Raw genomic sequence first — 26,621 nt, 5'->3', positions numbered from 1 at the left:
TCTAATAGCACTAAACAAAGGTGTATAAAAACATTCTAACTTTTAAGGACCATCAAACACAGAACTAAAGCATTTCATTTCAATCAATCAGTTATTGCACAACACATGAATAAATTCCTTCAGTAAAGCTTGTTAAGGAATACACAGCAGTTGAGCTCTCCTTCTTTCTTCACTTGTAAATAGAAGAAACTCCCACCCCTTTGCAACTCGTATTATCAGCTCCAGCAAGCTATTAGCAAGCTAACAAGCAGGAGAAGCTTAAAAACGTCATGGTGGTGGACTGTTATTTGTTGTCTCCGTTCTTTCCCCACGTCACAAGGATATTCAGACCCTACAAAGGGCATGGCAGTTGTTATTTTCTTGACCTGTATTTTTCCATTATACACCATTTTAAAATTACTTACATAACACAAGCCAATATCCCTTTATTATTGAAAAATTATGCTTTTCCTTCTGACATGCTGCAAGCTATGAACTTCGCTGTTGCCAATTACTGCACACACAAACTACACTGGGAGGTGCAGTTCTGCTCTTCTGAAAGGGCTCAGATCCGTAAGTGGGTTTTGTTGGGGAGCAAGGCAATGGGATCATTTGATGAAGACAGAGTGATTCCACAGCAGAAGGGTGTTCTCAAACCCCTGAGGCCAGTATTTGCTTTAGGAAATTCTGCTCAGTATCTGAACCACGTAAAGAGCCAAACTATTCTGCCAGACCATCAAGGAACTGTTGTACTGTGGTCAAAATCAAAACACAAAGCCAGTAGTATTCAGTTAGTAAATACACACAGCACTTAGGTAAAGAGGAGCAAAACCACTAAAACAACAGTGACAGAGCCCAGTTGATTCTCCTGCAGGAATTTCTGAGCCTTCCTCTAGTTCATTCTGGCACTCTGAGAAAGCTGCCGTGAGCTGGAGGCTCAGAAACAGATGGTTCTGCTGCTCTTCACACTCCTTCCCCTTTTAATCACGCAAATTATGGGCAGAACTATCGAGAAACATTCAGAAACTGGTGTGCATATTTCTGACCCCACCTATACAATCTCCACAGACACACACACATGTGTGAGAGCAGGTTATTACAGACATGGCAGTGTCAGGGAGAGGGGCCAGGATGGAGGGAACCAGCTGCCCTCCAGGGGTCCTGCTCTCTCCCCTCTGGAGTCTGGGGATTCAAAGGCCTGACAGTGTCCATTCCTCACCTCCTGACAGTGCACCAAGTGAGCTCTCCAGCCAGACCTTGCCAATCCAAATTCCCCAGGGAGCTGCCATGTGTGTTATCCATGCTCTTTTATAGGACAGATATTGGTATGGAACAATAGTAGCATTTGAAAATGAATCCATGGGATAATTGATAGCCAGAGCTCTCCAGCTCCTCTGCTCTATGCCTGCCTGACCGCTCCATCCCTTAAAAGCACTGCTGAAAGTGAGAACACTTAATAGCTCCAGTAATTTAGATTCTACTGACTCTGCTGCTGGTTCCTGAGCTGTTCTCCTGTTACTGATGAGTTATCCCACTGAGAGGAATGAGCAGCACTGGCAGGCCCAGAGAATCTGCTCTATTAGTAATACAGAGCTATGCAGGTAAATCTCATTAAAGTTGTTATTATGCCATGATACAGACATGGAAAACTAATATTTCCCTATTTCACAGTGGTGTTCAGATGCTTAATTACTCTGTGAACTGTTTCAAGACACACCGATAAAATCTCCACGGGAGTGCAACCGTTTCAGATTGACTGAGGAATTGCTGGGTGGGAAGAGCTGGAAATCAGGATTATATATGAACAGTGATGGTGTACAAGGAGAACATTCCACCAGAAAGGGACAAAGAAGGTTCAAGTGAGTACAAGCAGATAGAAAACACAACGTTGGCACAGTATTAATCAAAGAATCTCCTGAACTGGAAAGGACCCACAAGCATCATCAAGTCCAGCTCCCGGTCCTACAAAGACACCCCAACGATCCCATCCTGTCCCTGAGAGCGTTGTTCAAACGCTCCTTGAGCTCTGTCAGCCTTGGGGCTGTGACCACTGCCCTGGGGAGCCTGTTCAGTGCCCGACCACCCTCTGGAGGAAGAACCTTTTTCTGATACCTAACCTAACCCTCCCCTGGCACAGCTTAAAGCTGCAACAAACGGAGCTGGGAGAAGAGGTTGAAGAGCCACCGCTGCAGGAGATCGAGGGCTCAGCTCTGCAGCTGTGAGAGGACTGAACCAACCACCCAGGGCCCATCTGATCCAAAAGGAATGAGTTTACCTACGAGCTTCCTGGGGCAAACCAAACACCCCTATGACAGGTGCACAGTGGGGCCGCTGCAGGTAGTGCAGGGCTGCCTGGTGTGTGTGTTTTTGCTGGAAGCTTCACTGGAAACATCCAAGAGAAATGTCATTCAAATAATTTATAATTTGTTCTCTCTATATATAGTGATACTTGGTTAATATTCTCTTCTTCTCTCCTATGAGAGAACTGATTCAGTTCAAAATTTCCAGTCTGCCTGGAATTTTTGATAATTTAACCCAAAAATTGTGTAATTGCACTGCTCTGCTGAGATGAAGACTTTTTCTCCATGCCTTAAATCTTCCAAGAACTACACTGCATATAAATGCAAATATACCAGCATATGTATATTATCCATTATGTGACATTCCAGATGATAGGATATATATTTTTCCTATTTTAAAGCTTAGGCTTAATCTGCAGCTCCCACGGGGAAATCACACAACTGAGCATCTTCAACCCCCCACAAAGGCAGGCAGGGGATCAGGCTGCAGCCCAACAAAGAAATGCTCAATTATTTATCATCAGAAGAAAAACCCAAATGAATACATGCATTTTGATAGTGTCTTTGGATACTCTTAGTCCCTGACATCAAGACAGACAACTCCAATGCACATAAAATCTACAGTGGGAGTTTCATCAACATCCCTCTAAACAATCTTCGGTGTAATTCATGCCAAGTACCACTTTATTTTACCACAAAATAAGAGGGTGTTGAAAGAAATGTAGCTTCCAGTAACACTGAAATTATGACATAAAAAAACAGATCATAAATCTAACACTAATTTGGTGAAAAACATGGCAAACAGCAGAACGGGCAGAGTTTTAGAAGGCTCTGAGGGTGGATTTTCTCTCTTTCACTGCTCCCTCCCGTTTGATACAAGCAGAGAGGGGTGCAAGGAGCAGCTCCTCTGTGAGATGTCTCACATTAACGGTTTCTCTTTCGGTTTACAGTCACACAGTTTCTGACATCTACTTGTGGTTTGTGTTGTTTTTAACTGATCACAGAACTGTGCAAGGACAGCGTGGCTTCAACAGACCCCTGAGAGCCTCTTGCAGGCTGTTCACAACCCAAGTTCCAGTCTCAACTTGTATGGAAAATAAGAAATAACACAAGAAAGAAGAAGATCAGTCTTTAAACAGTATTTTAAATGTCATTTTTGTGTTCATAAAGCAACTTCCTAATTTTGGTGCTGTCGTCTTCCGTGTGGTGGCTGCCAAGTCAGAACCGGAACCCCAGAGAAAAACCACTTGAACAAACAACCTGGCTCCTTGATTTTACAGAAAAGCCACCAAGTAACGATTTTCCCTGCTATATGGCTGCACATTAGCTAACATCGAAGTACCAGAATAAAGCAAAATTATAGCAGTGCTACAAGTCTCATGACAGAGCTAAGAAAAGTCATCCCTGTTCACTTCACAGCCAAAAACTCAGGTGCTTTTCTTTACTCCCGACCAAGTTTTATTGCCTTCATTGTTATTTCCTCAGAGGACTATTTAATTAGTCCAGAATGCCAACAGCACATAGATCTTCTGCTTAAATTAAACAATAGCTTAAATAATGCTCTAGGGAGGCACTTTTCCCAGCCTGTTATTTTTAGGCAGCTCAGGGAGTGCAGTGCACTGCCACGCTGCCAGCACAAAGAGGAAGAGCAAGAATGTTTTTCTCAACAGATTTTAACTCCTTTCTAATGATTAGCACCAAAACTCTGAAATAATGAAGTCCATAACTAGAGAAACAAGCAACAGAAAGCATGACTCATTGCCCCCAAAAACACCTCTGTTGCTGTTCACACCCTAGTTTGGGGTTAGTATTTTTTTTAAACAGAAAGTTGTCCCTGACCAAGCTGGAGGAAACAGCAGCCAGAAGGGTCATGAGCACGTTTCCCTTGAGCTGAGGCAAAAAAGTCCCTGTGCAGAAGAATGTACAAAATAGAGCAAATGCTCTGGAAGCTCAGCTGAAGAGCTCAGAACCCCCAGGATCTGTGCTGAGCGGAGTAGGATGACAGGAACAGAGCAGGAGCCTCCAAGCCCCTCATCAGCCACGCATGGGTAGGAGGCAGCACTGGTGCAGATGGCAAAACGCTCACCCCAGCTGGGAAGGCCTCCAGCTTGAAGCCTGCTGGTTGAGGAGGATATGAAAGACAGTGAAATGAATCACTCAAGAAAGATCATCCCTCACTATGCAAAAGTGGATGGTAAATAGGGGGAAAAAAGTATTTGTAACTTGTTACACGACACCTACAAGTTGGTTTAATTAGTTCTTCTACAAGTGATGAAAATAAAGATCCAGCTTCAGGGAGGAAAAAAAAAATGCAAGTTACTTCCCAGGCAAGGTGAAAACCTTACACTTCAGCAAGACCAGCTGCTGAAACAGCTAAAATACATCCTGTTCTCATCCTTTCCAAGACCCAAACCCAACGGTTCCATGAAGAGATGAGAAACTGAAAGGGGTGTAGACAAACCACCACATCCTACCAGCTTCAAGAGATGAGAGCAGCCTATTTGTTTTCAGGAGGGAACCAAACAGTCATCAGAGAACCCAAGGCTCAATCGAAGCAGGACGTGATGCTGTAGGATGCTTTGTCATCACATCACAGGATTTCTGATTGAGCTTTATTCCCTGAGGAATTCCCTCACAGGTAGATGCAGTTTGCCTGAAAGCCCAGTGTCAGACACAAGAGTCACTGAATTATAAGTGGCAGCAAGTTCGCTCCAAAGCACTTAACCACAATAATCCTGTTCTAAAGCAACATAACTGACTTCCTTTAATGCCCCCAGTCGCCCTGGCTGCAGCAGACCCTGATCTGCCCTGCAGCCACACTCCTGACAGCTCATTTCCCACCTGCCCTCTGAGAGCAGGGGCTCTGCAAAGGTGCCCGCTCTGCAGGACAAGGGAGCACGAGAATGACTCCATGTGCAATCTTAATGCAGTTGTGGAGTAGATTCCACAGATAAATTATGGATATCGGGATACCAGAATCTCAGAATGGTTTGGGTTGCAAGAAACTTTAAAGCTCATCTCATTCCACCCCCCTGCCATGGGCAGGAACACCTTCCACTAGACCAGCTCGCTCCAAACCCTGTCCAACCTGGCCTTGGACACTTCCAAAGCCATCTCGAAACGTCTCTTTTTCTAAAGAAACTGATAATCTGGTGTTGTAGCAAACAGGATGTGGTAAGAAGAAAACAGCTAAGGTGGTTACGCACTCGGCTTCGAGACACGCTGTACTTCCCCAAGAGGCTTCTGCTGGTGGAGGAAGCAGCTTCTGCAGGAACAGCCGGCTCTGCCGGGCTGTCAGCGCTGCCAGAGCTCTCTTCTGGGTGCTCCGACGAGCTTCACGTCCTCTGACTCATCGGGCCATTCTTAGAGAGTTCAAGATCATTCTGGAGCATCGCCCCAGCAAACAGCAGCGCCAGTGTCAAGAGATGAGGGCAGCTTATTTGCCTTCATGAGGGAAAAGATGTAAATAGAGAACAGACGTTTGTTTATGCAAATATGATTAAGCCTTCAGGCCATTTTCACCCCTGGTGAGTTTCCTGCTCTTATAGTCTGATCCTAAAGGTTTTGGTTTCCAAGCCCAAGCTGCCCGTGTAGTTGCACACCTGGAGGAAGTGGCAGGGAGGAAATTTAGGCTAAGCTTTGACAGTGGGACCTGGAAAGCATTGACCCTAAAAGGATTTTAGGGCTCTTTAAAGATAAACACTTGCAGATGATGAGACCAGCATCATAATTAGACACATTCATAGGGAAAGATCCACAGGAACGACTCTGCATGACATCAGAGCCCTTGTATCAGACAGCTGATCAAAGCCAGGGTTTACATTTGAAAGGATACCGAAAACTAGGAAAAAAAACAGTGACCTGGAGCTGTGAGGAAGAATTTAGGTCTGGGGGAAAAAAGCTTCACGCTCCTCATCTACAGCACTTGCTACAGAAAAAACAGGTAGCACGATGCAGTTTTATAGTCATTTTAAGAGGATAAAGCAGTGGATACTGGATGGCTCTTCAGCTGAGGAAGTAATGGTCCCGAGGAGCCGGCAGAAAGGGATGAACCAGCAGAATTACAGCTCAGAGATTCACTTTGCCCGGGTTCATTTAGACTCCACCCCACACCTGCATGCCCAGGACCTGCCCTACCTGTGGTCTGGCCACATCCCTGCCATACAAACAGACAACAAGCAGAACAAAAAAGTGATTAGACTTTTAATTACCTCCCTATATTTCTTTTCACAGCCTTTTTGCATATTGTTTGCCTAAAATTGCAGGTACTTTACCACAAGCAATTATGCTAATGTCTGGAAACAGAGCTAATTGAATGGTAAAGAACACGCTAGAAAATGCAATAAAATTTAAATGAACAACCACAGTAAGGAAATAGAATATTTTCCAGTGCAATGCCAAGTCTGCTGTTAAAAACAGTCGTGTTTAGCTTTAATCTTTTTTTTTTAATTCCATTCTAAATCCTACTTCAGCTTCAGAAATAATTGAAACTCCAGCAAAGTGGTAACAGAAGTGCTCCTCCTTTCCAGGTCATTCTGGACAAGTCCTGCTCTGACAGTACCAGGGGAGAGGAGGAGAAAACTCCTTCTCTCTGCACAGTTGTAGCTCTGCAGCTCAACATCCGGGCGAGAAACTAATATGTTAATGAAACTCCAGGCTCTAAAATTCCAGGTTCAATGACTATGACAAACATGGGGGGAAAAAAATCCTCCCAAAGTTCAATTACCCAGTTATAATTGCTGTAACTTATCAAAATAATCGCAACAATACTCACTGTTTCTCAGAACCAACTGGTAATGAAAAGCATTCAATTACATAAATATAAATATCCATTACATAGAAGTTGGTCTGTTTGACTTCTTTTTTTTTTCAGGGTTAAAAAAAAAAAAAAAGGACTTCTTCATTTCACTGTCCCCAAACAGGCTCAGTTGAAGCCAGGCTGTGTTTGGTTGCTTAAAATTCCGCTTATTTTGCAACTGCCGCGCTACAGCAAAATATTAATGATTCAGCACAGACATCTGAGCTGAGGCACACACTGAGGTGTCAGTGCAAGCAAACGAGGTATCTGTGCATTTATGTGGTAAAATTTTTGGCCACAATACGAAGTCATAGTTTCATGCACAAATACAGACCACACATCAGCCCAAAGATGCCCCCATGTCACCGCCTTTCCTAGGAAACGAGGTACAGCAGCACTGTGTTCATTGCAGTCTCAGTGCATTTCAGACAGGAATAAAACCATTGACCTCCTTGAGTTTTCCCAACCTGCTCCCCATTTTGCAAGACAGGAGCAGCTGTGCTGTCCCAGCCAACCCACTCCTCAGATCTGCTGGACAAAGATTTCACAAGCCTCTCATGAGATCCATTCCCTGCTTTACTACCCACCCTGCTACTAAAACAGGTTTCTTTGTATCCAGATTTTTCTTACTTGAGACCTTAAGTCTCTGGAAAATGGACTGCAACAGCTTCTCTGGGTTTGAATAATGTTCAACCTCACTTCTCCCTTTCGCCACCCACGTCACACCCTATTTCAATACTTCCCTGTAGGTCACATTTAACAGACTGCTCAGCAAGGTCTGCTCATTCCCACTGCTCTTTCCTGGACTCTTCCCAGCAGGTCCATGTATATTTTGTAATCCAGTGCCAGAATGGACACAACATTCTGCCAGAAGAGGATTATTTCACATGCCTCACTGGCAACAACCCTGATTTTATATTTAGTTGTGTGATCCAGCTGAGCCAACGCAACCCAGGGCTTGTGTCACAGCCAAGTCACTGAAACACGTCCACCCACCCCGAGGTTCTGCACCCTGTGTTTGTGTGATTGCTCCAGCACAGCTGGGGAGGGCACTGCTGGATCTGACTGTGGAGCACTGCAATTTTCCCCTCCTGCAGTTTATGGAGTGTTTGTAACTCTGCCCTTGTCCTCGGTGTGGTCACAGCACGCCAGCAGAACACAGAAGTTCCCGAGCCCTGCGCTCACAGTTAACTAAAACACTGATCTCTGACGTTCCTGTGCAAACTCCCTGGATCCACCCTTCCAAGGAATACTGATTAACTGCTGAACAAGTCCACTTTCCCAGAGCTTCACCCCCAGCACAAAGCATTTTCACCCAGGCCACATCTCCCCTCGTTGTGAGCAAGAACATGAAGTCAGAGGGTCAAGACAATACATCTGGGATCTCTTCTACTCCTGCTCCCTTATCAACAGGCTTATTACCTCTGTAGAGGAAAAAAGTTTAACTGATGTGACACATTATATTGTTGACAAGCCCATACCAAGTAATATAATTTTCTCTTTGATGTTTCCAAATAATTTAATTATTTTCCCGGTAGTTTTCCAGAACCTGAAGTTGACAGATTGCCTTGCTTCGTCTCCTTCCCTTTCACAACATTTTGTTTTATTGAAGACCTTTGTTTTACTAAATCCTGTCCATAGTCCAGGGTTCTTCAGACCATCTACAGCACTGATTTCTCAGCAGTCATCACAGAGAAATGTAAAGACCAAGCCACACTTTAAAATATTTAGGTAACATTCGATTGCAATATGACTTACCAATTTTCTGATGAAAGATCTTGTCAAAGGTTAATTCACCCCTTTCCTCGAGGTATTTCTGCATAACACTGCGGATACTGAAGGAAAAAAAAGAAGAGGAAAAAAAAAAAAGAAGAGTTACTTCAAATTGCTTTTTTTAAATCAGACCTTTACTATACTGTAAAGAAAAGGATCAATGAAATTAAATATCCACCTAAAAGACTGGACAAGCTGGATCAATCGGCTGAGGGCAATGAGCTTCAACAAGGTGAAGTGCTGGGTCCTGCCCTTGGGTCATAACAACCCCACACAACACTCCAGGCTGGGGGCAGAGAGGCTGGAGAGCTGCTGCTCATCAGAAAAGGACCTGAGGATGTGCCCAGGTGGGCAAAAGGCCAATGGCACCTGGGCTGTACCATCTATGGTGTGGCAGCAGGACCAGGGCACTGCCCATCCCTGTGCTGGCACTGCTGAGGCACCTCCAGTCCTGGGAACAGTTCTGGGCCCCTCAAGACAAGAAACACATTGAGGGGCTGGAGCATTGTCCAGGGAAGGGAACAGTGCTGGGAAAGGGTCTGGAGCACCCGGAGCAGCTGAGGGAGCTGGGGGGGCTCAGCGGGAACCTCCTCGCTCTCTGCAACTCCCTGACAGGAGGGGGGAGCCAGGTGGGGGTCAGGCTCTGCTCCCAGGGAACAAAGGACAGGATGAGATAAAACGGCCTCAAGCTGTGCCAGGGGAGGTTCAGGTTCCCCCCAGGGCAGGGACCATATCAGGTCTGGGCCTCAGGATGATCTCTGGGGTCAGAGCACTTCCCAGGGGACACCCTGGTCACCACTTCGATTCTTTATTCCTGCATCAGGTTTCAGCTCCTGTAAAACAAACGCACAAGTCACTCCGAGCTGCCTCAGGCTTTAACACCGGAGCTGCCAGGGATCAGCAGAAAAGGAGCCAACAGCAGCTCCATTAGGCACCTCACTTGGCTGCAGTGCACTTAACATCTACTTTGCCTAATTTATAATGTCACAATCTCTCATTTAAACCACATTAACAAAGATTTCCTTTATTTGTCAAGTAACCTCAATATTCATTGTAATATAATGCCTATAAAAATTTCATATGGGCAACAATACAAGTACATAAATTTTAAAATCAATGCAGGCCAGCAGTGCTGGGCCTTAATAAAACAACTCTATTGTCACAGTATCAAGTCAAAATTCCACTGGACTTTCTCTGTTTCCAATTTTAAAACTGATATTTTCATACATGCTATGTATTATTTTAAAAATAAGCTTGTACAAAATACTGATGCTCTAAACCATTAAATATCACTCCTATTTCTGTAGTAGCAAGACTGAGCACCTAATCCTTGTAAAACACAGACTCCGAACTATTTCATGTGGGATAAAAATGAATAGGTCGGTTCTTGCAGATAAATTTTAACATTTTCAGAAGAACAACTGGATTTCTGCGGTTATTTCTCATCCATTTTTTTCTCTAAGGCCTCTTCATTAACAAGTAATTGTGCAGTCATGGTGAGCAGCAGAGCCCTGCTGACCTCAGAGACCATCCCCTCTCTTGTGCTCACAAAGACTCCATTACCTGAGCCTCACAATTATTAACAAATAATAATTATTAACAAATACCTCGTCCATTGAGGGAGGAAAGTATCCACACTCCTCCTGAAACGAGGGCCTGAGGCACAAGGAATTACTTGAACAGAAAAAAATCTATAATAAAAGCCAAGAACTTTGCTGGAAGGCCCTAAACCCCAATCCAGGAAACTATCCTATTAATAGTTTTACTGTATATCTCCAAGGCCCACATGGAACACGGATCTATGAACACTGTGATCCAAAGCGAGAACTCTGGAGGCCAACCACCACATCAAGTTAGACAAGAACTGGGAGGGCTGAACACTGTTAATCAGGTTTGAGATGATAAATTATTCAGTGACGAACTTGCTGTTTATTTGTTCTTTAAGAACTGGGTCTGCTCTCTGTGTATTTTAACAACCTAAACAAAATACTGATTTCAAACGAAGAGGGAGCAGTAAATAGAGATCACAGAATCCCAGGCTGATTCGGGTTGGAAGGGACCTTAAAGCTCATCTCATTCCACCCGCTGCCAGGGGCAAGGACACCTTCCACTAGAACAGATTGCTCCAAGCCCTGTCCAACCTGGCCTTGAACACTTCCAGGGATGGGGCAGCCCCAGTTCTCTGGGCAAACCGTGCCAGGGCCTCACCACCCTCACAGGCAGGAATTTCTTCCTAATATCTAATCTAAGTCTTTTTCCAACCAAACCTTCCCCCTTGTCCTGCTTACAGAAGGACCCTCTTGTAGATAAACAAGCTTGTTCTGAGTCACCAAAGCCCCCAAGTTCCCCCTCCTCAGCCTCCTGGCTGCCCCGAGCCATCAGCGCTGCCATCACAACCAGCACTGTCCTGTTCCCACTGACCACCAGACCATTAGTAACAAAATAAGCCTTTTTCATAATAATGACATGAAGAAAGCTTTCCTCTGCTCCAACAAGTGCACTGCAAGAAATTACATCAACAGATCTTAATCTAGACAATGGGAGAAGACAATGAAAATTTAACGTGTGACTGAAGTGCCCATGAAAACACTGATTGTGTAACGAGCAAATCTCTCCAGCGCCTCTCCTCCTCTCCCGACATCTCGTACTTCTGGTCTGATGGATAACGTGTCAAAGGAACAAAACGTTTTTTTGCAGCTACAGAATCTGAACAAATCTGTAAAATGATCACAGGAGTCCACACTGCATTCCAGCTCCTCAGCAACACTCCCACCCCTTTAAAATCATTTCTCCTTATCCATATGAGTAAATAGGAATAAATTACATGGAGTGGATTACGACTATCCAGAACAATCACCTCCTAATTCTCACATGGAAGTTAAAAGGTAGAAATCCTATAGAGTTCAAAGAAACAAAGCAGAGTCCGTGTATCCTTCACAAGGATGGAATATTTTAAAATGGAGCTTAGCACATTATACAAACAGGAAGGAAGGTTCCCTCTCTGCTTTTGTCTATTGACTCATTAGTTGCCCTACACGTAAACAATCTGGGACTAAAAGCCACATTTCACAGAAAAGCAGCCATTTCTGAAAAGCCTTCCCTGGCCAGAGATGCCGTCAGCGCAAACCATGCGCTAATGCGAGAAGTGGCCGCTTTTGCACGAGTTCATCTCAGTTCACAGCATGATCTACCTTAATAGCAGCACTCAAAATGGTCAGAAACAAAAGTTGGCTAAAAACGAAATCCAGGGAGACTTCGGAAACAAAAGTATATCTGACTGGACTGCAGCAAAAACCTCTTGAAAAAATACCAAACAGCAAAAAATTTAGACACGCTCCATTTGTGGTCCACAGGCCCCAAGTCAACTGAAATACTAGGACAAGTATATTTAGGACAAATCAAAAATCAGGATTAAAATGTTGTGAGAAATGCAACTTGGACTCTGGGTACCTCTTTATGGGTACCTTTTTCTTCATGGAAAGGGAGGTCAGGCATTGGAAGGGGCTGCCCAGGGAGATAGTGGAGTCCCCATCCCTGGAGGTGTTCAAGAACAGCTGGAGGTGGCACTCAGTGCTCTGGTCTGGGTGACAAGGTGGGGATCAGTCACAGGTTGGACTCTGTGATCTTGAAGGTCTTTTCCAACATCAATGATTCTGTCACCATGATTTGCAGGTTTAACTGGGCCCACATTAAGCAGGTACCTGGGAGCACAGCAAAGCCCCAGGGCCAGACACCCAGCAGAGCCCACCCCATGGTTGGTCAGAGAGAACTCATGTAGCAGTGACACAGTAAAGTGGTTTTGGAAAATGAGTATTTTTGCAAATGAGACACATATATTGACCCTTAGCAATGCCAACAGTTCCCAGGTAGCACTGGTGCCAGGGGTGTGGGCAGCTGGGTGCTCCTGCATCTCTTACAGCCCCTGGGTGAAGCTGCCCTCAGAGAATGATCTGAACAAACACCCTAGGGCTTGCAGAGAGGGTCAGAGAGCGCTGCCTGCCCAGAACAGGCAGGAGGATGACTATCTGCATCATCATCAAACCATAAACTCTGCAAACAGCACAGGTCATTCCAACCTGGGCAGCTCCTCCGCCTCGCCAGAAAAGGGATTTATGTCAAGCATGAGCTGAAAAGTCTGTTAAAAGGAGCTTCAAGCTCCATCTTGACGCTCTAGATACTCCAGCCAGTATCCTGGTCTTTCAGACTTGATCAAAGAAAGCCGCTGAAAAGCAACCTTCAAGGTTAAAATCCATTCTGGAATTAAACAGCTCTTGCTGCCTACGACAGCCTGGCAGGGCACAGGCAGCAGTTGCAGTGCCAAGGTCGGTACAAGCGGAAAATGTCTACTCCAAGACACGTCTGAAAAACTAAGAAGAAAACACATTATGTTCTTTCCAGCACAGAAAAGGACATGTGCACAGCAAGAGCATCCGCAATCCTCCCTCTCAGATGAGCTACAGCAGCAGCAGCAAACCAGAAGGTCCCTTGGAAAGGAGCTCACCCAGAGCCAGGACTTGTCCTTGGCTGCAACCAGAGCCAGTGCCAACAACAATCAGTCTTGCTGTTGGCCTGTAACAGATCAGGAATAGTCTGTGACTCCAAGGATAAGCATGGCACTCAGGAGAAATTAAACTTCTACTGGGAGTACCAGTGTGTCTGCCACAGAAGAGCCTACAGGATGGCCACTGGAGCCTAAGGAATGGCCCATCAGGCAGCCACAGTCCACACGGGCAGCAGGAGCATGACCACAGTGGATTTGGGAATATGGAGAAAACAGGAGTTGCAGAGGAGAGGAAAAAAATTAGCACTTTTTTCGGTATCTCCAAGACAGATAGGGAGGGACTTTTTCCAAGAGTACATAGTGACAGGACAAAGGGAATGGCCTCAAACTGAGAGAACATTTAAATCAGGTATCAGGAAAAATTTCTTCCCTGTGTGAGTGGTGAGGTCTGGCACAGATTGCCCAGAGAAGCTGCGGCTGCCCCATCCCTGGAAGTGTTCAAAGCCAGGTTAAACAGCTCTTGGAGCAACCTGTTAAAGTGGAAGGTGTCTCTGACCCTGGCAGCAGGTGGAACGAGATGAGCTTTAAGGTCCCTTCCAACCAAAACCAATCCATGATTCTATACAAGTTCTGCTATTCATTTTACATGGATCCTGTCCCTGAAGGTTTGTTACGGGAGTTCTTCTGAAAGCACCTCACACCTTGGAAGGGGAAAAGGGCAAAGAATGAGGTGACAGGATGTATCCATATACATACTCCTACTGTTGGAACTAAGTCAAGAAGCTACTTACTGCTGGTCTTCTTACTACTGGGTCTTAAAGGAGTTTTTAATTATTCATCATCAAAGCCCATGATTTTTTCTTACAAATCAATAAGAGTTCAGATTTGTGGGATGTTATCTGTTGTACAGGTGCACGTATATACACCACAGCTTGAGAAAGGAATGTCTGGCCTTGTTGCCAACACTAAAGAACGAGAGTTGCATTAAGAATGAGCAGTTACAGCCACTAATACATTCACCTATAGGCCGAAACAGGAACAGGAGAACAGAAATACAAAACAAGAATGAAACAGCAGCTTTACAGAGACTGAGGAGAGCACAGTTCAGAAATTAACTCTGTCAACATTTCCTGTATTGTCACGGGCAGGTCATAAACTTTATCTGCTCAGATCCCCTGTCTGTAAAATAAAGCTGGATTTATTTTTTCTCTGCTTTGTCGTCAGAGCAGGTACCATCCCTCTGCCACGTGTGGCTGCTGCATCCAACAGCACACTAAGCTCCTGATGGCTCCTGGTACGTCCAAAAACTACTCACGCTAATAATTATTTCAAGAAAATGTCAGATATTCAGCAACTCCACTGTTTTGTCTGCCAAGCTTTCGCAGTGCCAGTATCCCTCTGCACTCCCAGTATCCCTTCTCCACATCACACAGTCACCTTTAGTTATTCCTGTGTCAGAGGTAATAAATAGTGAGCATTCACAAAACGTTGAACCCATTTCATTCTGCTTCCTCTCAGATTGCACCCAGCTCAAAGTTCAGCAGAAGTCAATACTTCTCCAAACGACTTGGTTCTCAGATGCTGTAAAAGCTATTTTACACACTGTCACTTTGGTTCCAGCAGTTCATCAGGCAAATTACCAGCTCAGAAAGTCAGAAAGGACCATCAGACCATTTAACCTGATATATTTATCTATTGCTTGTAAAATCACAGAATCACACTCAGTCTTGGAGGTCTTTTCCAACCTAAATCATTCTGTGATTCTGTGATTAATTAGCGCAAATGCTCGTTCTACTCTCGTTCTCACCAGCTGACAAAGCAGCAATGAGTGAACCCAAACTTTGATTTCTCTCCATAAACATGGCACACCACGTGCCTACCACCCTCTCCATAGGGCAGAACAGGGCTCTGCCAGTTTCTGTCCCAATTTCTGCCCCATTTTCTGCTCCCACACCCCCTGAAGTTCACATCAAGCCCCCTGCCAACTCATTTCATTGCAATGAACTAATGCTCTTAGAACTGACGTGGACGATTAACAACATATTTCACCCCAGAGCCCTTTGTGATGGAAGGGATTAAAGCTCAGCAACACCTGCCCACACCCCCCTCTGCTCCCTGCGTCAGGAGACAAAGCAGCTTCACTTATGCAAATTATATTAATGGCGAAGTTTACAAGGAGGTAGCCAAAACCAGTAGCTGCACAGCTACGACTTCACAACACTCACCAGCCTCATGTTCCTTGAGGATCACTGGCATTATCAGTGCTGAAATCTGAAACTAATATAAAAGCTTCTAAGTACATGAATTTTTCAGGAATAATTACACCAAATTGCAGTGTCAAGGACTTGCCCTTCCACCAGATTGCTGCTGCTGAGAAATTACAAGAAAGAGAAATCAGAGCAAAATCACATCTCCTCACTCTGACTGCAATTAAGTCATTCACCAATCATAAATTACTTTTTTTTTTTTAAGCAAATACAAAATTACTGAAGACGTGCCAATTTTTTTAATCTCTTCCGATCTCAAATGTTTAGAAGTTTCTTTAAAAGTAGCGTGCAAGTATAAACGCTGACTGAGAGACCAAGAACTACGGCCAACGCCGACAATCACCTCTGATTTATTTATTCATTTATAGGCTCAGGATGAAATTTTACAGAGACTTTAAAAGTTTATTTGCAGTATCCAAATCCATCATAAAGTTGCTAAAATTGGACCAAAGATCCTGCCCCAAAGGCCTTTGAACTGAAAGCATGACAGGGTCAACAAGCACAACTCAAAGCACTGGCAGAATGGCCCACAGCCATTACAGCCAAAAGTAGGTTGTTTTTTTCTCTTTGTACAAGTGCATTTAAAAGGCTTAGCAATGCGAGATTGATCAAAAGGGAAAACTGGGATGAAATATTTGGCCTAAAAATCAGATCTTTCAAAGCTCTTTCAAACAACAAGTTAAAACTACAGGAATGCTCCTGTATTTTTTCTCCCCCAGAGGAAACCAGCCCCTGTGAAAGGCCAAACGTCCCTCCAGAGCCCCAGATCCCAACTCCATGGCAGTGATCCTCCTAAAACACAACCAAGAAGGAGGTGTAAAATTGTCTTCATTGATTTTTTGCTTCCCATTGTGCACTTTAACCTGGCAGTTGTTTTAAGGTCCCAGAGGGTAAGGGAGAGGTGAGAAAAGTCAGTAATCATTAGAGCAGAATCACAGAATCATTGAGGTTGGAATAGACCTCCCAGTCTACCCTGTGACTGATGCCCAACTTGTCACCCAGATCAGAGGCACTGAGTACCACCTCCAGTCGTTCCCTGAACACCCCCAGGCATGGGGACTCCACCACCTCCCTGGGCAGCCCTTTTCAAAGCCTGACCACCCTTTCTGTGAAAAAATTCTTCCTGAACAATCTGAACAATTGGGAAAACGTGGGGTAAAGAAACCCACCAGAAACCTTAATTGAAAAAAAAATAAATCAGAGGACTGATGTACTGGAAATGAACAGAAGGTGATGGGGAAGATATGGGGAAGCCAGCCTGGGGACTGAAAAACAACAGCAAATTATGGAAAGGCTCAAAAAGGAAGGTCACTCACAAGGCGCTGCCCGGGCCATCCCTACAACCCACCGAAGGCTGGGAATTTGGGCCAAGAAAGCCAAAACATTGGAGCACAGCCAGCAAACAGCAGCCAAACTGCTCCTGAGCAGCCCTGCCTATGGCACAGCCAGGCTTCTTTCACCAGACACCTGAAACCTCAAAACATCCACCCACGTTTTATCTTCTTTTAATTGAATTACAGAATTGTTTAGGTGGAAAAAGTCCTCTAAGACCATCGAGTACAACTGTTCCCCAGCACTGCAAGGGCCACCACTAACCCGTGTCCCCAGGTGCCACAAACATACGGCTTTTAAGTCCTCCCAGGGGATGGGGACTCTATCACTGCCCTGGGCAGCCTGCACCAGGGCTGGACAACCTTTTAAGGGAAGGAATTTTCCCAGTATCCAATTTAAACATCCCCTGACACAACTTGAAGCCATCTCCTCTGGGTACCAACTGGATCTAACTCCATTCACTACCACTCACTGGACCCACCATCACTCTTTTCCATTTAAAGCTGAGTTTAACCCAGACTCCTGTTTCACAGAGCTCATTTTTCCTGCTGAAACTGAGGCAGAAACAACAAACAACAGCAGCCAAGTCGCATCCATGGAGCCGTCACACGGAGGCTCATTCTGCACTCAGCCCCTCGGGACAGGGGTGTCTTCCCCCAAGGTGAAGCACTGAGGATTTTATTGGGATCCCCAGAGCTTTTTAATTTTCCAGGAGGATGCAGAAGCTGCTGGGAGCTCTCTTCTCATGTGCTCCTTGAGCAGAGGTAGCAGCTCCCCGTGGGTGACACGCACCCATCCGTTCCCAGCTCCACTCCCCGGAGCCCCCGGGGCTGCAGGAGGTCGTTGTGCAGCTGGTGCCCGTCTGCTGCACATGCTGGACTGAATCTCTGCGGCGTTTAATGACGGCTTTGATCTGAGCAGCTCCACCAGATCCCGAGAAATCCGCCCTTTCCCCGGTTCCTTTCTCAATAGGACATGACACATGCTGACAGGACAAATTCCTGGCACACTGCAAGGGGACTGGGGAGGGGGGTTCTATGTGAGAGCAGTTCCTTCAAACGCTCTCAAAAATTGTTATTTATTTATGAAAGGCATATTTATATAGGTGTTTACTCAGAACTGGAATGATTTTTTTTTTTTTTTACATAAGCATGGGCTGAAGCTCCTTCTCTGGAAAACAGCTGTATTTTCTAAGCTAGAAACTGCTGCCTTTACATCAATTTAGTTCAATTAAATTATGTTATTTGGTTTATGCACCTGGACCTGACGGCTCCTGATAGGCTTTTTAGTAATTTTATTAATTACCAAAAAAATAAAGCTATTATTGATAAGCAGATTAAACCAGGCCATTCCACATGATTTCACCAGAACAGAAACCAAGAGCTGCACACACTTGTGTCCTGATGTTATAGTTCCAGTGTTGGCTGGAATGAAATGAAATGAAATTAAACCATTTCACATGGGAAGGTCCAGGCCCTGAATAGGAGTAAGAGCTATAAAGTTTATTAATTTTAAGGAAAAGCCACATCTGGCAGGTCCCAGCAGCACCTGCACTGGATCACACAGGTGTATCACACCTGTAAAGGAACATCACATTTTGGAAGCTTTCCCCAGAAACACACCTAGAAACATCCTTCTGTTTTTAGCTCAGAACAGAGCACACTGATCTCCTCCCAGATCACCCTCATTTACCTTTTTCCTTAATTAAGGTAATGACACCCAAGGGAAGCTCTATGTTTCAAAATATAAGCTGCAATCTCACAGCATTCACACAGAAGTAATTGGAGCATCTCTCCAAGGGCCAGATCTTTCCTTCCTGTGCCCAGAGGTGCTCCAAGCGCAGGATGCTCAGGAGTTCAGACAGTCAAGGGCTTCCACTAAATCTCAGAAAATACAACTTCAACTTCTGCACCTGCCAAACGACCTACACGTGAACAACGGTACATCAGGTATTTTCTAACTGGCTCCTGATCTGTAAAATACAGGTAACAACAATCAGTGCCCTTCCTCCAGACTGTCATTCCTTGTCTATTAAAGCTTTGCAACAGGATCTTCGCCCTGCCATGCTCTTCTGTCTGTTATTAAGGTTTGGGACACTGCAGGTACAACTAAAAACAGGTGAACTCCCAAGAGAGAGAACACCCAACTGGAGCTGAAAGCAGCATCCACAGCAAGCAGGAGCCCTCCCATACAGCCTCCTACACTGACAGTCCATATCCATCCCTAAGCATGCATTCTTCTCAAGAAAGTGCTGTAGTACAAAGATAACTTGAGATAAAAAGCAAGTACATGTTGTCAGCAGCCCCAGCATTCTGTATGCACACCAAATTCATTATTTTGAGAAAGCCGTTTCTTACTACCTTCACAACCGAAACTCCCGCTTGACAGCAAAGCTGGGAGGCTGGATTTCCAACAAAAATTTCACTAACTCTCTCATCTGTGCTTACCCTGAACTAGTCCACCATAAAACCACAAATGTTCAGCCTTTATTATAACGGTAGTTCAGAAAACAAGTCTTTCCCCCTCCTCAAGCAGTTGCCACATGAACCCCCACATGTGCCTTGTCACCCAAGCAATGCTAAATAGTAAGGTAAGCTTCAGTCTACTGATGTAAGCTTCAGATTTTGGACATCAGGAAGTATTTCTTCACAGAAAGGCTGGTCAGGCACTGGAAGGGGCTGCCCAGGGAGGTGGTGGAGTCCCCATCCCTAGAGGTGTTCAAGGAATGACTGGAGGTGGCACTCAGTGCTCTGGTCTGACTGACAGGTTGGACTCGATGATCTTAGAGGAGTTTTCCAATCTTAGTGATTCTGTGATTCTACACACTTCAGCATTCCTGAACACGTGAACTAACCTTCGAAACAGACACACTATTATGAATTGCACTAAACTAAATGAATAATGGATTTTTTGACCACAGTCGTCAATAGTAATACATTGAGGAAATTAAAAAAAAGAGAGAGGGATAGTCCAGGACAGGACACAAGGATGATGGGCGAGTGCACTCACACCAGCTGTCTGGTACCCTCTGAATCACAACACAATCACCTGGGGCAGGGGACAAAAGGCACACTCAAGTGTCTGGAAAGCACTCTCAAAGGTATTTCTAGCACTTGGAAAAGCGGCAGATGCCCTGGAGCCTCACTGCAATGAGAAGACATTCACCATCGCAAACAGCACTTGCGCCTCCTGACAACAACACTTTAGGAAGTGCAGGGACACTCAGAGCACGTGTGTATACTCCTGGTGAAACACTAGAGCTTTTTTCAACAGGGTACTCCGACCTTGAGAAGTACAAATCCACACTGCTGGCCTCCCAACACACCTACTCTAGGTTCACCTGCAGCACTTACCCTTCTTCTCTTAATACTCGTCTGGTCTACACCACATAACCACCCATCTTTCACTCTCACTCCACTTTACTTCCTTTATTCTTTGCTTAAATGCTCAACTCAGTGAGCTGTAGTAAAGCTGCAAAATGATAGATTAATTTATAAACCCATTGCATTTAGAATCCTTTTTCCTTCTGTAATTTTCACAAGTTACGCATCGATGGAACCATTTGGCACAGTCTGAGTGTCCTGCAATGCTGGTTTCAATGTCTTTTGCTGCAAATTTTTCAATTCCATTTTTAGTAAGTCCTGGAAGTTGTGTAAAAATATCAAGAAACAATCGTGCTTGACACTAAAAAAAAAAAAAAAACACTGTAAATGTCAAACAGAAACCTAAACTGTTTTGCAATTTTAGACAGTGAAGCTCTGAGTTCTACTAAAATAATTTTCAGTCTTGACTGCTACAAGCAGATGGAACGAGGCTCAATGAGATACCAACACCTCACCGAGCTAATGGCACCGTGACACAGACTGGGTTGAATTAACCAGGAAATCCTTAATCTTCCGAATCATCTCTGGTTTAATTCTGCCTTCATTAGCACCATTTGTGTGCAAAGCCCAGCAAACGTGGAAAGTTTTGCAGAATCTGGGCCTACTTTTCTTTTTCTGAAAACAGGATAACAATTCTTTTGAAGATTTCTACCATTTGCAACCAGATAGGGAGGAAGGAGCATAACATCACAGAATCAGGGAATCACAGAATGGTTTGGGTTGGAAGGGACCTTAAAGCTCATCTCGTTCCAACCCCTGCCGTGGGCAGGGACACCTTCCACTATCCCAAGTTGCTTCAAGCCCCCTCAAACCTGATGTTGGACACTTTCAGGAATGGAGCAGCCACAGCTTCTCTGGGCCAGGGCCTCACCACCCTCACAGGAAAGAATTTATTCCCAATCTCCCATCTAGCCCTGCCCTCTGGCACTGTGAAGCCATTACCCCTTGATCCGGCACTCCAGGCCCTCGGAAATAGTCTTTCTCCTGGTTTCTTATAGCCCTTCAGGTACTGAAAGACCACAATTAGGTCACCCCAAAGCTTCTCCAGGCTGCACAATCCCAATTCCCTCAGCCTTTCCTCACAGCAGAGGTGTCCCCGTTCCCCTGATCACAGGCTCACTCCAACAGGTCCATATCCTTCCTATGCTGGGACCCCAGAGCTAGAAGCAGTATTCCAGGTGGGATCTCACAAGGCTTCCTGGAGCCACTCCATTCCCCAAACAACCTGTATATAAAGACTGGGGTTGGGTACAAACATCACCGATGAGACCTTGTTGGACCCCACTGTGCTGCCCATGGCCCGATGGCACAGACGGTCGCTTTGGGTGGAGACAAGGGAACACCGAGGGACAGAGGGAGACAGGCAGGAAACACCGCCTGTAAACACACAAACACTGCACCAGCACACACAGCACGGCAGATTAATCACAGCCAAACTTCATCAGCTTCATGACAAAAGAGTGTTTTAATGAGGGCCTCAGGGGACGAGTTTTGCAGACCTGATGGACATGAGCAGCTCAGACCAGAGCAGCCCATGCCTCCTGCTCCCAGCAGGAAGGACGGATGGCCACAGCACCAGGCAGACACGGAGTTTTTAATGCCATGCCACTGAGCTAGAGCCGTTCAGGGAGTTAAATGCCACCTGCAGAAGCCCAGAACTGAACAGTTTTCTTGCAGCGACATAAAGAAGTACCTAGAAAGATGGAGAGGGCTGACATGGGCATAATAGCAACAAAGATGAAAACTACACAAGCAACTGTCAGGAAAATTTTCCCAGAGACAGCACTGTAAATGAATAAACACAACAGAGGTGTTAAACAACACCAGAGAAAACAGCACCAAAGTCACCCAGACTGACAGCAGAGACAGGGGAGTGTAAGCCTGGAACTCAGAGATTTACATAAGTTTCAAGAGGTACAAGAATTCACTGAAGGACACTTCAGAGAAAGAACCGAAATTCAGAGAAAGAGCAGAGGAAGGCCAAAAGATCAGAATTGTAAAACCAGAAGCAAAAGAGGACGGAGCAATGATGCTTAACCCCGAGCGGGAAACGTCACTTGCATTTCAACAACATTCAGAACCATAAGAGGAAGAAAAGAAATCACAAACAGCTCAGAATAAAACTGGAAAGGAAAATCAACCTCTGTGTGTTCAACAACCTCAATCAGAGTTTTAAACAAGTTAGTTTGAATACTGGGTAAGAAAGCAAAGGGCACATCAACTGCCCCAGCAAGATGCAGTTGGGTACCAGGAGCCAGTCTTCACCTCTGCAGATGAAGTGAGGATGGGACGCTACCTGAGAAAATTGTCGTGTTAAAAGCATGTTTCCCAGGAAAGAAGTGACTGCAACATGCCCTTTTTTTCCCCAGAGGGGCAGGAGTTGGGAGACCAAGGAAAAAAGATCAAGAGAAAAATCAGAATTAAAATTAACTTGAAACAGAGGTAATTACTGGAAGCAGGTTAGAAAAAGAGATATGAGATGAGAAACATCTACAGCCGCGGGGAGAGAAGCCTGGACAGATGGATGCTGTGTTTTGTTACCATGCCCAAGGTATTTGTACACCAAAAGCACCCGAAGCTTACGTGATGTTTATAGTAAGAAAGCTTTAATGTCAACTTTCCTGATGAGGACAGCAGCGTGTACTCAAGGCTTCTGCGAGCCCTGAACCCTCTCCCATTTGTTACCTGATTTCTTGGACCATTTCTCTCAGCTTCACATCATGCAAATCCTTTACTCAAATTAGAACAAGCTGCTGGTAAATAAAAAGAACTGTTCTATAGTGCTCTTCCACTCCCTTTGACCAAAATAAGGGAAATGCAACATTTACATGGAAAAGTGAAAAACTTCAGCAGTCTGATAAATAGCCTGAAAAATTCAGAGTGCCGTTCATTTACTCCTTTCCATCTAAAACTTACAATTTTTGACAGCAATTCTGTAGAAAAAATTTAAGGTTTCACATTTGCTCATATTTCCGCATGGACGCCTTCCTTCCATTCCAGGCCTGATTTCTGCAGGATATTCTGCCTCTGACATCCCTTCTGCTCACCAATGCAAATCTCCCCAAAACAGGCTTTTAGGAAACAATGTACAACGAAAAGATACCACAGCTCTCCCAGCTCTTGGCAAGGCTCTTAGGAACGAAAGGAGGAAACGCAGAAGGGAAGGAAAAGCAGATGACAGTGGATGGAAAAAGGGTTGTTTTGTTTTGGTGCTTAAAAAAAACAAAAACACACTAAGCCTCTTCCTTTAGCACTCAGGGCCCATTAGTGTTTTCTGTCCTTCCTTCCCAAACTGATATTTAACGATTTCGGGACAAAACCAGTCTGAGGATAATTCACGTAAACTCAGCAATAATCAGCCCCACGGCCAATAAACTCTTCACCCTCGTAGTTTATTTGCTGCTAAGCCTTGGCCTGCAGCCTTGGAATTTATTCTGCCGGCACTACAGCTATTTCCTTGTAAACAGGAAGCCCCCTCAAATTTGCATTACAGTAAACTCATTTGCTTCATTTAGCCTCAGCCTTATCTGGGAAAGATAAAAGGGTGCCGACAGGTGTACAGGCTCCAGCAAGGAGACAAGACTGAAACAGGGGCGAAACCTTTAATATTTCCCGAGGAGACAACGTCAGCGGCACAGGACCCGTCCCTGGGCTGTGGTTGCCTGCCAGAGATAAACCAACACATTCCTGCGAGCAGAGAGCTGCAATAAGGCAGGGACATTTATTTTCAAGCGTGGATGTGATATCCCAGTGACCTTCCTGCTGCCTGTCCCAGTGACAGCCAGGACCAAGGCGAGGATGGCTGCGCAGCCAGGCGTAACAGAGCCAAACTCGTGCTCCTCCGAGGAGCTGCTCAAACACACAGAAATAATGAGTATCTGGAAAAACTGTTTGATTTCAAACTCATGTAAGAGAGGACTCTTGTGTGTTGTATTTTTTTACTGTTACTATATCAACCTGCCTTTAACCAGCCGATTTATGTCATTTTAAATGAATCACTTTGCCAGCGATACAGAATATTTCAGTATACCCAACACACCATGTCTGCTCTAATGAGAGGGAATAAAAAAAAACAGCCAGAAACCAGCACAAAGATATCTGACACCAGAATAACGGTCGCAATTTCCTACTGTATGAGGAAATCCCTGTTTTCAGTTAGTAGCTCAGAAGTTCAGTCATTTCGAGTATCCTAAAGCCGTTTGTGGTCCCGGCCTGAGGTAAGTCTCTGTTCTGTTATGTCTCCTCCCGCTCCGGTGCTGAGTGCCTGAAATGTCCCCATCCCACAGCACCACGTACTCACAGATGGCTTCTCACCTTCTGCAGAGCACCACAGCCCAAGGGGGATGGCAAACCATCCCTCTTGTTCACTATCTCGTGCAAACAGGTTCTCCCGCAGGCAGCTCTAGGAGCGAGGCATTTCACCTTCACCTCTCCTCCTGCTCCACAAAATTTCCTCTGGCACCTGGCCGCGTTTCCCACCTTGCCAAGCCAAATGCAGATGAACCATCTCTCCAAGCTCAGGAAAACAACCACTGACACAAGGCAAAAACTGGAGCAGGAGAGTAGAGCACAGCAGGTTCCTCGGGCCTCGTGCGGTGCTACGAGGCTTCCCCGCGCTGGGCACGACGGATCTCAGTCCGGGCAACAGCCTTCCATCCTCCCCCAACCGCCAATGGTGTCCTTATTTCTCATGGCACTGCAAGGACTATTTGTCCCCTGCACACACTCCACATCCCACCTTTCACCTGCCCAGAGGGGTCGCGTCCCTGCTGGGAACAGGGAGCAGCACTGCTGCACATCACTGACGGCAGAACTGACATCACCAAAGCACTGATAAATGTGAAGCCACCAGCACCCCCAGCAAAGCTGCACCTCAGGCTAACAGGGTAGCTGAAATTTTACGGATGTTGCATTATTTTTGAAAGTGTGAACACATACCAGGAAATAAAATGGGCGCCTTCATCTGTCCAGTAACACCATCCTCAACCAGACCTTAAACTCAACAGCAAAACTTCTTCACCTGACACATCTCACTGCCCCTCCAAGGGGGATAAACGTGGGCTAGACACCCTTCGCCTTCCCCTGATCCAAAGCCTCCCTGTCCTACCCAGCATTCCAGCAGAAAAGCAAGAGAATGAGTGCAGAAGTGGGAAGAGGGCTTCAGTGATGCCTGGCTCACGGTAGACAGCTCGGCTAGGCCACCAGCAGGCTTCCAAACTGCCTACACATTCTGCAGTAAAATTTGGTTTAGATTCTTCCTGTTGCAGTATTTCGTTTGCTGACTAAATCTTCATTTTTAATATATATATACACATCCAGAGCCACGAAAGAGGGAGAAATCTCAGTTTTAACTTCAACAATAAATAAGCGATGCTCAGGTGATTTTATAACACAAGCGTAACCGGGGGGGAAAGCTGCTTTTTAAGACAAAAACATGCTTTTAACACCAAGCCCCAAGCAAACAACCTCAGCTGTGCCAAGGCATCCGTTTGCTCCCGCGGTGAGATCGGGGAAGGTCGGGGCGAGGAAGCCCAGACTTGCCCCAGCACCTTTGCTCCGTGAGCTGCCTGCTAAGGGAGACCTCGGCTCCGTCCTCCTCCCGCAGCCCCTGTCAAACCTCAGGAAGCATCACCAAAAAAAAATCGCTCTGCGGAGCAGCACGGCCAGAGCGACTCGGTTTGGTGCTACCGGTTGATTTCGCCAGAATTCCTCACCCTCTGGACGGAACACCGGGTTCGGGATCCACAAAGCCCCGAGCTCGGGGGCTTCATCCCCGGGGGGAGCGGGGTATCCCCCGCTAAGCCGCCCGAGGGACGCCCGCAGAAGTTGTGCCAAATAAACACACACCTCCAGCACGTCCAAAACACCCAACACATCCAGCACATACACGGAGCACACACACGGAGCACCTCCAGCCCGGCCCCGCGCCCGCCCCAGCCGGACCCGGTGCCTTGGAGGCCGCGGTGCCCGGGCACGGCCGGACCGTTATGTGCGGCCCCGGGGAGGGGGCCGGGGGGCCGGGTCGGGGCGGCCGCGGGGCCGGGGCCGCGGCGGGGCGGGCGGTACCTGGGCTCGGGCAGGGTGATCTTCTTGCTGGCCCTGGCCGCCGGGGTGCTCTTGCTCTTCTCCATCGCCATCAGGTAGCTGACATCGGCCAGCACCGCCTCCAGGTCCGCCATGTTCCCGCTCCGCCGCCGGGCTGCAGATGGAGGCTCCGCCGGGGCAGCCGCCCCCGGGGCGGGGGTTGGCGGCGGGCGGCGGCGGCGGCTCCGCCGGTGCGGCCGAGCG

General features: G+C 46.0%; 1 protein-coding gene across 1 annotated transcript in view; it reads right to left on the bottom strand.

Moving 5' to 3' along the window:
- The window catches only part of GRK3 (G protein-coupled receptor kinase 3), a 61,475-nt gene extending 34,854 nt beyond the window's left edge, over positions 1-26,621 (bottom strand). Inside the window, exons 1-2 of the mRNA XM_027900461.1 lie at positions 26,400-26,621; positions 8,836-8,912 (exon numbers count right to left, since the gene is read on the bottom strand). Coding sequence (XP_027756262.1) covers positions 8,836-8,912; positions 26,400-26,512 — 190 coding nt within the window. The 5' untranslated portion in view covers positions 26,513-26,621. The remainder of the gene's footprint in view (positions 1-8,835; positions 8,913-26,399) is intronic.

The sequence above is a fragment of the Empidonax traillii genome, unplaced genomic scaffold (assembly GCF_003031625.1).
Source record: "Empidonax traillii isolate 1590-97213 ecotype Southwest subspecies unplaced genomic scaffold, ASM303162v1 scaffold731:size316458, whole genome shotgun sequence".
Taxonomy (NCBI): Eukaryota; Metazoa; Chordata; class Aves; order Passeriformes; family Tyrannidae; genus Empidonax; species Empidonax traillii.
Note: the sequence above shows the minus strand (reverse complement) of the source record. Positions and strands in the feature narration are given on the sequence as shown.